The following is a 17115-nucleotide window of genomic DNA, read 5'->3' as shown; positions in this document are numbered from 1 at the left end:
GTACCCCTGGATACAATCGACCCTCTAGTCACCTGTGTCTGCTTCTTTTGTCGTTCCACTTCTGCCATATTCTTCTCCAATACTTTGGCTCTTTCCACCATTGCAGGAAATGACCGAATGCATAAACTTGATATCAACACCTTCAGGTCGCTTCTTAATCCATTCTCAAATTTCCTACACTGCCACTCTTCACTAGTGGCCATCGTATTAAACCTCAACAACTGTTTGAAAGAATTTGTGTACTCGGATACAGATTTTCCCCCTTGCACCAGCTGAAGAAATTCTACTTCCTTGGCATAGCGAACGCTGTCTGGGAAATATTCTTCATAAAATTTGTTTCTAAAAACCTCCCAGGTGATAGGAGCATGAGTGTCGGCCAGGATAGCCCTCACACTCGTCCACCAGTGGTTGGCCTCACCAGTCAACAAGTACTCAGTAAACGCCAATCTGTTGTCGTCAGGACACCTCTTTGCATTATAAATCTTCTCAATGTCCCTCAGCCAATGATCTGCCTCATCAGGAAGACATTTGCCACTGAACTTGGCAGGGTGATGCTGAAGGAAACTTTCCAAACTCCATTCAGCATTTGGTTGAGCAGCGTTTGAAGAAGATGCTCCAGGCGCACCTCTAGTTGCAGCCAGGATCTCCATCAATTGCCTTTGCGTGTTTTCAGAATTGACACGCGATGCCTCCAATCCTTGCATAGCAGCTTGGTTTTGCTGCATCAGAGTGGCGTTTTGCTCCATCAGTGTAGTATTCTGTTGATGCAGTCGTTCAACTACGGTTTCCAACAACCTAGTGTTGCTGGACGTATCGGACTCATTCGGTTGGGGAGGAGGAGGAAGTCTAGGCGCCATTAGTTCTCTGGATCAGAGAAAAACGAGCGTTAGTAAAGTTCGAGAGTTAAAACAATAACTCATTAACATATAATAAGCACACAGCAAAAACGTAGTGCACTCATACCTACAGTGTTCCTTAAAAGAACAAAACTGCTCTGATACCACTAATGTAACATCCCAAAATACAGTAATCACTATAATTCAGAATTTATCACAATTAACAGTAACAGTAAACAGTCTTTGCGTAATTAACAGCTGCTCCAAAAGAAAACAGCACTTATATAAATAAACAGTACTGTACAGTAACTTACAGTAGAGTTTACAGTGTTCAGAATTTTAGCAAAATATACAAAACAGATCTACAGGAACAAATCTGCAGAATTATATACAGGCTGCCAGAATACAGCACACCCAAAATTAACTACTGCTGCTACTACGGAACTAATCCCTACTGCTCCAATTTTACTTCAACGTCCACAAGGTTGGCATCCTCCAAATTTTCTTCTTCCAGTACTTGCTCAAGGGATGCACCACCATCTGCTCACATCCACAACGGATGATCATTGCATTTCGACAAGACGGATTATACATGGACATTAGACAACACAAAGGAAATGCAAGGGTAAGCTTATAATATTTAATTTATAAAATCAACACATACAGTTACATATCAATCCACACATTCAACATGTAAGCTCATCAATTAACAATCATATAGATACGTATAAACGACAGACCGTCCGGACTGTATGAACCGTGTAGCTACAGGCGTCCTTGCACCCGAGTGGTGTGGTAACTGTATTACACTCGACAGCTGCCACTCGAGGTTAACCCTATCCAAAGTACCTCTAAGGAATAGAGTCTCCTGCCATTCCCACGCATGACTACTCCCTTCTACGTGAAGATGAGTATCACGGAATATCAGGATGGACCAAGCCAGCATTAGCATGCCCACAGTCATACTTTACAAAACTCAATAATCAATCATATCAAAAACGTTCCTCCTTGGAACGCTAATAAAATCCAGTTCCAATAATTCGTTCAACATATCATTCACCATATTAAACAGTTCACTGATTCACATTTTCATTCCGTGTTCCACTCTCTTAATTCCACGAACGTTCATCACTTAATCAACAGGACTTAACATGTTACAGTACTCCTACATCCTCGTTTCTGAACAAAAGAAACGAACCATTTATTCACTTAACACGTTTCAACACTTCATAATTTGAAAATACTGATCTTTAAAAGATATGGATGATACTTAGAAATATTTTGAAGGTAAAGAATCCAGGTAGAATCCAAAGGATAAAACCCGTAAGAAAATGTTTAGATAAACAATCAATATAATTGATTTCAAAAAAAACAACACTGCCAGTCAAAGAACGAACGTTCATTAACAATTTGGACGAACGCCAATTACGTTCTCTCAGAATTCAATGGTAAGGACGAGCGTTCAGTTATATAAAAAGTAACCGAACCCTCCTTGAACGAACGCTGGGTCAATGACCGAGCACAATCAGAACGAACGCTTGGTATAAACCGAGCTCAACTTAGAACGAGCACTTCAGTATAAGACCGAACACTCTGTAGAACGAACGTTCAATATAAGGTCGAACGACAATAAGGACGAACGACAATAAGGACGAACGCTCAACATGAGGCCGAACGTCAATGAGAACGTACGCTCGACTTAAGGCCGAACGTCACTTATTTATAAAGTTTTAAATATTTATCTATACTGAGCAGAAACGAACGCTCATTCACTCAATTGGGGGACGCTCGTTCTCGAGCAGAATTCATTCCAAATGAATGAATTCCAATCTAAGTCATGTTAACCAAAAACCGAACGGTCTAAGACCGTACAGTGACGAGCGTCATTTAGCAACAGAGAATGATCAGAAATTCAGAGTTTTCACACTTAGTAGAAATTTTTCCAGATTTCCATTTTTCAACTTTATACTTTCATTTCCAGATTTAATTCCCTTCAGACACCATCATCATGCAAATTTCAACATTTAAATCATTCCAACCACACAATAACCATTCTCCATTTATCCATAATCAACTCAATCATGCATTTAAATCAAATTCATCATCAAATAAAATTCATATAAGCCGTATCAGTTCATGACAGATCCATCCAAACCAGAATACATATCAGATATCAGTAAACGTTCTAAATACTCAAACATCATGTTTTTCTTATATGAATCTCAGATCATAAATCAAACAGTATAAATTAAACATATAAGCTTCCCTTACCTGGTCTAGCAGTGAACTTTTAACAGTGTAACTTGATTCTGTCCAACTATGAATTTCTACCCAATCAGCTCTTTCTTACGCTCCTCAACTAGATTTAACCAAAGAGACTCAGAAACTCAGATTTTATTCTTTGCATGCAACTGAAACAGTGTTCCTAGAACTTCTAGAATTAGATTATGGTTTGGAACTTACCAGTTACAGGATCTAAAGAGGTTCGGATCAATTCGAAGCTTACTGCCCCGTGAACGTTTCTATGGTTTCAGAAAACTGATTGGAGTTGAATGAAGTGAGTAATGGTAGAAGGAAGATGAAGGTTCGTAGAGAGAAGTTTGGAGAAGATGAAAGGTGTGGTTTTCTGAGGAAGACGAAGTGTGCGTATGAGTGAGAGATTTTCTCAAAACTCAGAATTTTGGGTGGATTCCACGTCAAACAGGAGAGCGTCTCCCAGTCTGCCACCTGCACATCAAACTCTGATTTGGAATTCTCTCCCGTGACACTTGGCGTGTGTGCATGCACAGATTGGTGCGTTTTTAATGCACTGAATGTGTGCAGTGGTGCGTGTTTCAGAGCGCGATGTGGCACTGTATTAGTGCACACCATAACAGTATATATTTCAGCAGATTTGAAATGGGATTTAATAGGATAAGCATTTGATTATACTTCATAAATCTGGTTTAACAAAGAATTATCATTGCTAATTTTATAGGGTCTTACATATTTAAAATATCAAAATAAATTTAACAAATTTTATTTTAAAAAATTAAACTTATATATTTATAAAATTTAAAAACTAAATTAGATTAAAATAAAAAAATAAAAAATAAAAACATATTTAACTCTAATTTAAAACATGTTTGTTTTATCTTTCTTTTTAAAAATTCCTGTTAAATTTTTTGCTTATCTAGTAACTGTAAGCTGTTCATATGATAATTCGTTTCAATTTTATATTGTTATTATTACATTCATTTTTATTTTAAAATTATTTAAATACGAGAATAAGAATATTGATTCAGCTGATAAACTTTGAAATTGGAGAAACTAAACAAATATTTAAACATTTTTTTATATGAAAAGCACACTTGAATTTGAAAGTTGATGCTTAGAACCGTTTTTACACAATCTGTCACGTCACGGATATTGTGGAGGGCAATAGTGGCGCGTTCTAAAACTGTAATCACTTTTCCCCTCTCTTCTTTATTTTCGCAAGATTTTTCTCAAACGCCGTTTTGCTTTGCATTTTCTCCATTGCTTCGCCATCGCCATTCGCTCTTCCTCCCAACCAAACCCTCCTTGTCTCTTTCCCTCGCCACTTCCATTGATAACAGAAAGCGATATTCCCTGCGCAACAAACCCTAGCGATTCGATGCTACGCGCGAAGAGAGGAACAGACAGCCATTGAGCCTTCAACGATGGCGGTGTGCGACGCGATTCACTGATTTGAACCGGATAAAGATCTGAATCGCGGTGATCGGTTCGACGCGCTCATGGGTGCTGCGGGTTCCAAGCTCGAGAAAGCTCTCGGCGACCAATTCCCCGAAGGGGAACGCTACTTTGGCCTCGAGAATTTCGGCAATACTTGTTACTGCAACAGCGTTTTGCAGGTCTTCGCCGATTCTCTCACTTATTAATCCGATTTCGAATTCGATTGTGTTATTTGGAAATCGCCGATTAATTAATTAATTAATTATTATGTGGCTGATTTGGTTTTTACGGTTCTCGCTGATAAATTTTGATGGCTGTGTTCTCTGAGTTATAAACGTGGAGGAAAAAGATGTCGTCGTGATAGAAGGTCAATGTGTTTAACTTTCAATGGCTTGGTTCATGAATGAATATATGAATAGGCACTTTTTCTTGTTTGCCACGGGATTTTTTATTGTAAAGAAGAAACTACAGAGGATGGGATTGAAAGACGTAGATAAACGTTCGGGATTCGTCTGTCATATACGCCTACGAAACCCCGTACCTCCTTGTATTTTTGTTTCGTGTGAGTGAGCAAATTGTTTTCATTGACCGAAAAAGTGGCTTGTCATTTTCTTTCGAGTATTGCATTAATGTATGTGCTTTATTTTCATTGTCTTTAACTTGAATTTGGTCTACTCAATAAATAGCAGAACTGATTGTCATTTCTGATAATTGGAAAGAATACTGAAAATTGTAGACGGCTTACCAGCCATTCAAAATAGACAGACAGATGTAATGGGATTTGTCTTACCTTCCAGCACCGTAAAGAGTCTTCCTATTCTGATGAGTTATGTTTCGATAGCAGTAGTTTGTCACGTATACTAGATTGGATATTGAATACGTCGTAACCATTTGAACAGTTGTACACTAAAAATCAGTCTTTTTTTCTCTGTCTACAGGCACTGTACTTCTGTGTTCCTTTTCGAGAACAACTGCTAGAGTATTATGCAAATAACAAGAGCTTGGCAGATGGTGAGGAAAATCTTTTGACTTGCTTGGCAGACTTATTTTCACAGGTAAAATTTGGTTTTTCTTTCGTTGGGCCTCTTCACAGTTCTTACTTGATTGAGTGATGCATGATTTGCTATTAGTTTGTGTTATCTTCAGACAAAACAGGCTTTATGTCTTTCTTTCTCCATCTAATACTCTTATCTGCTTATTTCTTTCTTTCATGCTATTAGGTTAACCTATATTGTTTCGTTTGGTATAGATAAGTTCTCAGAAGAAGAAAACAGGTGTTATTGCTCCCAAACGATTTGTTCAGAGGTTGAAAAAACAGAATGAACTCTTCCGTAGCTATATGCACCAGGTATCTGCTTAAAACTTAAACTGTCAAGAATGGGCACTCAAGGCAGATGGAGATTATTCTAGAAATATGAAACTTAGTTTTCTTTTACGGTAATAACACAGAATGTTTGCAGGTGTACAGTATTGGGCTATGTTTATGTGTCTGCATGTTTTGATCCTATCTGTGCAGAAGTCTTTTGTGTATGTCCCTACTTAGCTGCTCGTGAGTCGCATCCAATCTAAATATTAGTCTTAGCATTTTGTTGCCACTGGGACACTATTGATAGAAAAATGGTTTAGATTTACATCTTGTAGCGAAATTTGAAGTTGAAGGCATGGTTAATGACTGGAACTGAGAGTTATGGGCTGGATCTTAGCGATACTTGAAGTTTAGGGCATGGTTAATGATTGGAACTGAGAATCATGGGCTGTAATACTGTAAATTGGATTCTTGAATTAACCTTGGACAGAATGGTATTATGTATTAGAAACTTACAATTGTAATTGTTATCTTCTTGTTAACCTTGACTGTATGATTGTGTTTTGAACTTGTGATTGGAAATTTTTGTTTTGAACTTGTTAAAGTGCTAGATACATGTACTAGTCTTTTGAAACTTGGAGCATTGCACCTTGATTTAGTTGATCTTCCAGTTTTGTTCATTGGGTTAAATAATGATAACTTGTTTTGTTCAAAATAAAGGGTTTATACTGTTGGGTACAAACAACGTCCCACATCGGATAAAATAAGAAATAGACATGGGTTTATATACGCATAAGATATCTCCCTTGGTAAGAGGCCTTTTGGAGTGGTACCAAAAGCAAATCTGTGAGGGCTTAGCCCAAAGTGGACAATATCTTACCGATATGGAGATCTATGGATATGTGTGTATATTGAACATACACAACATTTCATATCAGAATCCATGGTTCAGGTCTGGTGACCAGAAAAAAAAAATACTTCCGCTATACGGGAGGTAGAAGAACCATAATCCTTTGTTTGAGGGGAGGATGTTGGATACAAACAAAGTCTCACATCGGATAAAATAAGAAATAGATATGGGTTTATATACACATAAGATACCTCCCTTGGTAAGAGGCCTTTTGGAGTGGTACCAAAAGCAAATCCGTGAGAGCTTAGTCCAAAGCGGACAATATCTTACCAGTGTGGAGATCTATGTATATGTGTGTATATTGAACATACACAACATATACATCTCAATTTGTTGTAGGTTTATACCATTCATTATTTATAAATGTATTGTTAATTCTGTTTATTGGGTCAGTGTACTGTTTATTGAACGATGTCTCTTATTCTTCTAGTTTTTGTTTTTGAAAACACACACACACGCACCATTTAAGATTAGAAAACAATAATGTCATTATGAATCTACTCTATTTTTTGGTAGGATGCTCACGAATTCTTGAACTTTTTGCTAAATGAACTTGTTGACATCCTGGTGAAAGAGGCCAAGTCTGCTGCAAAACATGATCAAGAAACATCACCACCTTCTGAAAAGGCTGCAAATGGACCTAATAATGGACTACCTAATGGTGCTAAAAAAGAGCCTTTAGTTACTTGGGTGCACAAAAATTTTCAGGTGACTTAATGTCTTTATTTTAGTATGTTGTGTTAAACGTAAGGGTTTAGACACAAACTGTAAGGTTTTATTGATAGAATTCTGGAATTAAGCCAGAATATATGACACTAACAGAGGCCCACCAAGTCGTCACCTCTATCAAACCAACTCTAGCAATTGAACATACTCACTCCTAATAATCTGTCATCCTATTTATGGAATCCATGTATAACTGTTATACAACATGGTAAATAACTCTTTCACAGTTACTTAACTTACAATAGCTTCCAAGCAGCACCTGATAACTGTCCTACTGTGTTGTTTGTGGCAAAGCTTGGAATTCTATAAACTTGAACTTTGTATTGCATTAAATCTACCGCATTCCCTCCCTCTCGTCCCCTTTTAGAAATCTCATTTTTATGAATTGATTTGGTCAGGGAATACTCACCAACGAAACTAGGTGCCTGCGTTGTGAAACTGTGACAGCTAGGGATGAAATATTTTTTGACTTGAGCCTTGATATTGAACAAAACAGTTCAATTACAAGTTGTTTGAAAAACTTCAGTTCAACGGAGACATTGAATGCTGAAGACAAATTTTTTTGTGACAAGTGCTGCAGGTATAAACTTGACTTCTAACTTTGATTTTATAATTACCTGAATACTTTTGTGGCGTCAGCTTTACACGGCTTCATAAGATCGATTGTTAAAGAAAAGGGTCAGTTCAACTAATTTGATTTAAGTGGAGGAATTTTTTTGGTTATGAAGCAGAGATTTCAACTGGCTTATAAGTTATGTATTATTTGTTGGCATATTGTTATTCTTTTTAATTAAAAATAGATTGCTATAAATGATTTTTTTAACTAATACTATGACGTCATGTTTCTGGCTAGTGGGAAAAATATAGATGAGTTTTTGATGGTTTTAGTGCAGTGTGTAAAAAGACCAATGTAGTCTCGTCTGTTTTATTCTGTCTGTTTACTGATCTGATAACCAAGGTGTGAACCTTCTATCACTATTATTAGTTTGCAAGAAGCTCAGAAGAGAATGAAGATAAAGAAACCACCTCACGTCTTGGTCATACACCTTAAGCGTTTTAAATACATTGAACAACTGGGACGCTACAAGAAGCTGTCTTACAGGGTTGTCTTCCCTCTTGAGCTGAAATTAAGCGATACTGTTGAAGATGCAGATATTGAGTATTCTCTATTTGCAGTAGTTGTTCACGTTGGGAGTGGGCCCAACCACGGGCATTATGTAAGCCTTGTTAAAAGCCACAACCACTGGTTATTTTTTGATGACGAAAATGTTGAGATGATTGATGAGTCTGCTGTTCAGACATTTTTTGGGTCATCGCAAGAGTATTCCAGCAACACAGACCATGGTTACATTTTGTTCTATGAGAGCATTGGCTCTGGTGACAGGAACTAGAAGGAGGAGCCTAACGAGTTTTAGGTACTTGAATCATTTGGACTTGTGTTTTTCATCTGTTTATTGTTATTTATTTTTCTTTCTTTTATTCAACCTGCTTTGAGGAGTTATACACGCGATTAAACGAGAGGATACGGGTTGTGAAAATGTATACTTAGCGGTCCACATGTACAGTGGATAGTGGAAGCACTGTCCTTTTTCCCCTTCTTTCTTTTCTTTAGCAATAAGAGCAGTGTATATGAATTTCGCCGACAGTGTAATCACGATTTTAATCGTTAAATCAATAGAAACACAATCAAATGGCAAGTCACGTCCTGTCTGATCAGTATTTAAGTTTTACTGGGATCGAGCTAGCTTTCTTTTGAGGGTTTATATGTAAAGACTAAATAACTATATTAACACTGAATATAACTTAATCGACATGTATAATTCAAAGTTATATTGTAATAATCTTTTATCCATTAGTGTGTGTATAAATTCTGACGGATTTTATCCGTTTATTTTTGTTTTTCATTTTTATTTTAACAACTTACTAATGGGGAGGGTAAAATAAGAATGTGTGATAACAAATATTTTCTAGGGCAGCCATGCCCACTCCATCAACCAAGAGAAACTAAGTTAGGTTGTCACCAATTCACCACAATCAATTTCGCCCAATTTTACACAATCTAACATAATTTACCGTAAAAATTTAGATATGCATAGAATAAGTATAACGATTTGAAATTAATTGGGTCTTATTGGATAATTAATACAAAACCTAAAATAAAACAGTAAACAATCTACTTAAATGAAAAATGTCCTGACTCCAAATTCTTTTGAATAATTATTAAAGAGCGGCATTAATATTTAGAATTTCAAAGATTTTAGTAAGGGTCTTGTCGTATATCGATGATTACTATGTTAAAAATCGTGGTGCCAGTGTATGATAGTATTAAATATATATAAAAAGTTCCAGTCATGATGATTCCTTTCTAACTAAAACATTAAGGAAATGAAGTTTTTCCTTTTACTGATTGGCAGGCATAGAATCCAAAATGAGTAAGGTTTCCGGTGACAGCTTCTGCACTGTCATAATTGTTGGAAGGTGGATCCAAGATTGTCTGAAATGAGATTGTATTTGCGAGACCAGTGGCCATGGTAGCGCGGTGTTGTCATATTTGTGTTGTGTTAGGCTGTATATCATATAGCTCTTTTTATTTTTCAAGTTAAAAATGAGGCTCGAGTACGAAAATGGGAACCCCTGTTCTCTGACTGTTTCTTTACTGGGTGGGGTACTTTCAACAACAGCCTTCATAATTACATTAAAGCATTCTGCTTTGTAAATGCTACACTTATCTGCACTTCACGTTTTCATGTCTGTCAATCTCAACTCTCTCTATATTTGTCATTGTAAGAATGCAAGAACTGCCATTCTAAAAACACTCTGATATTTTATTCCAGATTTGATGCACACATCTTATACTTTTATTACACTCTGTATACAATATTACACTTTAATGTTATGCATTTTTCTATAAATTGTTTGTCGGTAGTTGAACAAACAAAAGATGTGCCGCATTCTCCTTCCCTCCTAAACATTTAATTTTAAACTATATCGGTTAAAATATGAGAACTCTCCATTCTGCAATAGCCCTGCATAAACAAAGTTAAGCTCTTGGAAGATGACTTCTAACACTTTCTTCACAAATATCTGAAAAATGCAATGCCTAAAAGACTAGGCTTTACTTCTGTCTAGCCAAAGACATTGAAAGAGCTTAAGCTAGAAACATTTAATCTGTGCCCTTCGGAGTAATGATGCAGAAGTTTACATATATACTCTTATATGCATAGTCCCTCAAAGATAGTGTTAAAGTTATACTTGAGTTGATACAACAATTTACTCTTTCATTTAATTTCTGTTTTATTTTTTAAAAGATGTTTGACTGTTTCAAACATCTTAGTCAATTTCAAATTTTTTAGGAAGTTGTTAAACATGGAATCGTGTCCCATGTATTCCTACTTTTATGTTTTGTGCAGTTTGAATTTTTTGCTATATTTAAAGTGTTCATCAATTCAATAAAAGATGTAGCTTTTACTCAGAAAATCTCCAACAAATTGGTATCATAACTCTCTTCTTGAGGGACATGTGGGAAATCATTTTTAATCTCTATGGATTTAGAAACACCATACACGACACTGGCACCACCCGTTTTTGACGGTGAAGGCTATCATGTCTGGGAAGCAAGGATGGAGGCTCATCTTGAGGCAAATGATCTCTGGGAAGCTGTGGAAGAGGAGTATGAAGTTCTTCCATTACCTACAAACCCAAGAGTGGCACAGATCAAAACTCATAAGGAGAGAAAATCAAGAAAATCAAAGGCACGAGCTTCATTATTTGCTGCTGTCTCTCCTGAAATCTTTCTCAGAATCATGACGATAAAATCAGCTTTTGAAGTCTGGAATTTCTTAAAAAAGGAGTATGAATGCGATGAAAGGATTAAAGGAATGAAAATTTTAAATCTTATTAGGGAGTTTGAATTCCAAAAGATGGATGAATCTGAGACAGTGAAGGAGTACTTTGACAAATTACTCAAAATCGCAAACAAAGTAAGATTACTTAGTTTTGAATTTTCTGATTCCAGATTAGTACAAAAAATTCTTTAACTATTCCTGAAAGGTTTGAAGCTACCATTACTTCCCTGGAAAACTCCAGAAATCTGTCCAATATTAGTTTGGCAGAATTGTTGAATGCGTTGCAGACACAAGAACAAAGAAGGCTTATGAGGTCTGAAGGATCTATTGAAGGAGCACTGGCTGCGAAGGCTAGCTCAAGTTATGGGCGAAAAGAAAAAAATTTGAAAGTTACAGGGACAACCCTGATTTCTCTCCTTGTAAACATTGTGGAAGAAAAAATCATCCATCTTCAAAGTGCTAGAGAAAACCAGACCAACAATGTGAAAAATGCTTGAAAATGGGACATCATCAAAGAATTTGCAGAAGCAACAATCAGCAAAAGATAGTCACACAAGAGAATGTCCAACAAAAGAATGTTGCCCAAGTTGCTGATGAAGAAGAAGAGCAACTTTTCGTGGCCACTTGCCTTGCCATTCCCAATTCAAGTGAGAAGTGGCTAATTGATAGTGGTTGCACTAATCATATGACATTTGATCGTGATCTCTTTAAGAAATTGGATACTTCTGTGATTTCCAAAGTAAAGATTGGAAATAGAGAATATATTGAAGTCAAAGGAAAAGGCACAATAGCAATTGAAAGTGTTTCAGGTACAAAACTTATCAAAGATGTGTTATTTGTACCTAACATCAGTCAAAATTTGTTGAGTGTTGGGTAGTTGATTCAAAAAGGTTTCAAAGTCATTTTTGAAAGTGATAAGTGTTTGATCAAAGATACAAATAACAATGAGGTATTCAATGTACAAATAAAAGGAAAAAGCTTTGCGCTTGATCCAATGAAGGAGGAGCAAACAACATTCTCTACAACAAATGTCCACACTGAAGTTTGGCACAAGCGGCTTGGACACTTCAATCATCCAGCAGTTGTGAATCTGCAAAGAACGAAATTGGTTCAAGATCTCCCTTGTCTTGAATCTGAAATTCCAGATTGTAGAACTTGTCAACAAGGAAAGCAATCAAGACTTCCATTCAAACAGTCAACTTGGAGAGCTACATAAAAGTTGCAATTGATACACACAGATGTGGGAGGACCTCATAGCACTCCATCTCTAAATGGCAGCAGGTATTTTTTGATTTTTATAGATGACTACTCCAGAATGTGTTGGATATATTTTCTTAAATACAAGTCAAAAGTTGCTAGTATATTTTGGAAATTCAAGCAATGGATTGAAACACAAAGTAGTTATAAAATCCAAGCATTGAGATCTGACAACGACAAGGAGTACACTTCAAATCAATTTAATTCTTTTTGTGAAGAAGCGGGAATCGAACACCAACTCACAACACCATATACTCCACAACAAAATGGAGTCAGTGAAAGAAAGAACCGCACCATTATGGAAATGGCTCGATGTTTAATGTTTGAGAAACATTTGCCAAAAGAGTATTGGGCTGAAGCTGCACACACTGCAGTTTTCCTTCTTAACAGGCTTCCCACAAAAGCTGTCATAAAGAAAACTCCATATGAAGCCTGGTATGGTTTTAAACCCTCTCTGAAAAATCTCAAAGTATTTGGTTGCTTGTGTTTTGTTTATATTCCACAGATAAAACGAGATAAGTTAGACAAAAAAGCAGAAGCAGGGATTTTTGTCGGGTATAGCTCAAACTCTAAAGCTTATAGAATTTTCCAAACAAACACTAGGAAAATTTTAATAAGCAGAGATGTTCATTTCATGGAAAATGATGAGTGGGATGAAGAACAAGTAGCTGAATTTCATGATCAAGTTTCAAAATCTCAACTTGATACAAATGATCTGATTGATGACATTCCAATTAGAGGTATGAGATCAATTTCTGATATTTACCAAAGATATAATGTGGTTGTACTTGAACCAACAAATTTTTGGGAAGCAGAAAAAGACTCCAAATGGATTGCAGCAATGAAAGAAGAACTCTTAATGATTGAAAAAAAATGAAACGTGGAAGTTGGTGAGAAGACCCACAAATAGAAAAGTGATTGGTGTGAAGTGGGTATTTAGAACAAAGTTGAAGCCTGATTGCTCAATCAACAAGCATAAAGCGAGACTTGTTGTAAAAGGGTATGCTCAAATTTTTGGTGTTGATTTTTCTGACACTTTTGCTCCTGTTGCCAGATTAGACACAATCAAACTTATGCTTGCAATAGTGGTACAAAAGGGTTGGAAAGTTTACCAACTTGATGTTAAGTTAGCATTCTTAAATGGTTTATTGGAAGAGGAGATTTATGTTGAACAACCCGAAGGTTCCATTGTGAAAGGGCAAGAAGATGATGTGTATTTGCTTAAAAAAGCTTTATATGGCCTAAAACAGGCCCCTAGAGCATGGTACAGCAGAATTGATGAGTACTTGATGAAATTGGGATTCAAGAGAAGTCTTAATGAAGCTACTCTCTACATTAAAGGTGATGAAATACATTTCATTTTTATCTCATTATATGTGGATGATTTGCTGGTTACAGGAAGCAATGAAGAACTCGTGAGAAAATTCAAAGAAGATATGAAGCAAATTTTTGAGATGACAGATTTGGGGAAATGACTTATTTTCTAGGAATGGAAATAAATCAGAAAAATGGAGAAGTATTCATCGGTCAAAAGAAGTATATTAAAGAAATTATAAAAAAGTTTAAAATGGATGAATGCAAGAGCGTAGATACTCCAATGTGCCAGAAGGAAAAGTTGAGCAAAAAGGATGAAACCGAACCAGTTGATGAAACTTTTTATAGAAGTCTATTTGGTTGCTTAATGTACTTAACAACTACTAGACCTGATATCTTACATTATGTAAGTCTATTATCTAGATTTACAAATTGTGCAACTGAGACACATCTTATTGCTGCAAAAAGAGTTCTGAGGTATGTGAAAGGAACATTAAATTTTGGAATCAAATTTTTTACAAGTGAGGATGATACACTGCAAGGATATTCTGATAGTGACTGGGGAGGCTCGCTGGATGACCTGAAAAGCACTTCAGGCTATTGTTTCTTGTTTGGATCATGTGTGTTCTCATGGTGCTGTAAAAAAACAAAACATTGTAGCACAATCTACTTCAGAAGCTGAATTTATTGCAGCCAACGCTGCTGTAAATCAAGCCTTGTGGTTAAGAAAGATTCTAGTCGATTTAAATATGAAGCAAGAAAAATGCACTAAAATATTTGTTGATAATCAAGCTGTTATTTCTATTTCAAGCAATCCTATTTTTCATGGAAAAACCAAACATTTCAATATTAAATTATTCTTTCTTAGAGAAGTGCAAAAAGAAGGTATAATTAGCTTGACATATTGCAAATCTGAATTGCAACTTGGTGATATATTTACCAAGCCTTTACCAAAAAGCAAGTTTGAATTTCTTAGAGAAAAGCTTGGAGTTTGCAGCAACCAAAGTAAGGAGGAGTGTTAAAGTTATACTTTAGTTACAACAGCAGTTACAACAATTTACTCTTTCATTTAATTTCTGTTTTATTTTTTAAAAGATGTTTGACTGTTTCAAACATCTTAGTCAGTTTCAAATTTTTTAGGAAGTTGTTAAACATGGAATCGTGTCCCATGTATTCCTACTTTTATGCTTTGTGCAATTTGAATTTTTTTTGCTGTATTTAAAGTGTTCATCAATTCAACAAAAGATGTAAGTTTTACTCAGAAAATCTCCAACAGATAGTTATGTATATGTATACCTTAAAATCTGAATTCTATCCACAGACCCTCGCTATCTAGGACAGCAAACTTCCGTTGTTAACCAAAACACATCTGGAAACTTGGAATCTTAACCATATCACTTCTCAAGAAGTAACTTCCAACATACTTTGTAGGTTTTGATTGTCACTTTTCATTGTAGACTAAGGGGCCGGTTGTTCACGTGGAAATAGGAAATAGCTAATAGAAACAGAAAGAGACATATAAGTTTTTCCTACTCAAAATACCCATTATATGTGTGTCCACGTAACCAGGTTAATTTAAGGTTTTCATGTCTAATGTGGAACCTACAAAACCTCATTCATTGAAAAATTGAACATGGGGTAAACTAATCAAGATCACAGCCCAAACAAGGATGCAGAAACATCTTCTGGTTTCTCATATGCTGTACTGTATAACAATAACAAGATTTAAAACAGGATACAGTTAATTACTTTTATAGATTAGGGGTCAAATATAAGAGTTTCTTGGGATCTGAGTCATAACATTCGACAGCCTATTGATTTGTTGCCTCAGTACTCTGAACTGTTGACTAGACCTTAGCTAAAGGGCTAAAGCTTTTTTCTGAAACCTTTCATCTGTTTGATTCTTGTCTTCTTTTGGAATCAAACTCATAGTCATGTGTTTTATTTATTTCCACCCAAACCAATTTCCCTTTGATAGTAGAATTGGATAAATAAGGAGAGAGCCAAAGTAGGAAAGGGAACAAACATTGAAAGCAAAAGATATCAAAAACTTTGGACCACACCATGAGGTGTTCAGGGTACCGTCCTATTCTGGACCAGTTCACCCTCTGCTACTATAACTACATATTTTGGTGTACTTTGATGGAGTGAGCTACATGAGAAAAAGTATTTCTGATTCACACCTCGAAAAGTGCAAGACACAACAAAGAGTCACACAAATTAGAAATTGTTTTGGCTGTGACATCGGATATCACAATCAAAACTCTTTCATACTTCTCTTTAGGTCACTTAGCTTTATCTTGGATATCATTAATTAATTTTTTTATGCTATTTATGTTTGAATTCCAAACTGTACAGATGGTGTCAAAAGCACTCTAACACTTAATTTAGTAACACTAAATTTAGTAATCTAACCAATTAGTTATCATAGAATAAAATCTTAAAATCAAATTACCTATTTCTTTATCTCATATTTATATTTATATATTTATATTTATAGATTTTAAAATAGATTTATGATTACCAAAATTATAATAACTATCTTATGTTTAATAAATAAAACTAACTTATGATTAGAAATTATATTTAACATTATTTAAGATTTGACCGGTCCTGCACAGGTGTATGTACACTATTCAAATGAGTTAAATATGTTTTTCGTCCCTTAAGTATCACACGATTTTGGGTTTAGTCCCTACTCAAAACTTTGATGGCTTTTAGTTCTCATAGTTTTGAAACTCTTACTATTAGTCCTTAAAAATGAACGGCGTTAACTTTTGTGTGATGTGGCAAACGGCGAGGACACTCTTATGTCAGCTTCCATCTTCACTCTCTGCCACGTTGGTTGTTTAATTTTTGAAATGAGATTAAGTATGTTTAATTTGGAGGGATCGAGAGCTCTGGATCAACCAAAGGGGAGAGAAAACCAATCAAGAGATTGAGGAGGTAGATTCCGAGGCCGTAAGAGACAACGTAAAACCCCTGTACGTAAATAATACGCAAGACGTAGATGGATGCCATGACCAATGTCTCAATCCATCTGTAGGCGGAATGGGGGGTAGATTTGTCGAGATAGTACTGAAACAGCTTAGAGAACTCCTGCAAATATTGCTTCACCGGCGGAGCAACGCCACCGCCACTGCCACTTCCCTGCATTCCAACGGATTCTGACTCTTCAAATTTAGAATCCCAACAAACGAAAGCAATCGTTCACTGTTAATGTTATTT

General features: G+C 35.9%; 1 protein-coding gene across 1 annotated transcript; it reads left to right on the top strand.

The window, feature by feature from the left end:
- The first annotated feature begins 4225 nt into the window (after window positions 1-4225).
- LOC124825451 (ubiquitin carboxyl-terminal hydrolase 4-like) lies at window positions 4226-9172 on the top strand. Its single transcript, XM_047298058.2, has 6 exons — window positions 4226-4708; window positions 5468-5584; window positions 5779-5877; window positions 7262-7453; window positions 7870-8051; window positions 8457-9172. The coding sequence occupies exons 1-6, from the start codon at window positions 4592-4594 to the stop codon at window positions 8860-8862; spliced, it is 1113 nt and encodes a 370-aa protein (XP_047154014.1). The 5' UTR covers window positions 4226-4591; the 3' UTR covers window positions 8863-9172.
- Window positions 9173-17115: the final 7943 nt, after the last annotated feature.

This window comes from Vigna umbellata, chromosome 5 (assembly GCF_029865625.1).
Source record: "Vigna umbellata cultivar VRB3 chromosome 5, Vumbellata_1.0, whole genome shotgun sequence".
Classification (NCBI taxonomy): domain Eukaryota; kingdom Viridiplantae; phylum Streptophyta; class Magnoliopsida; order Fabales; family Fabaceae; genus Vigna; species Vigna umbellata.
Note: the sequence above shows the minus strand (reverse complement) of the source record. Positions and strands in the feature narration are given on the sequence as shown.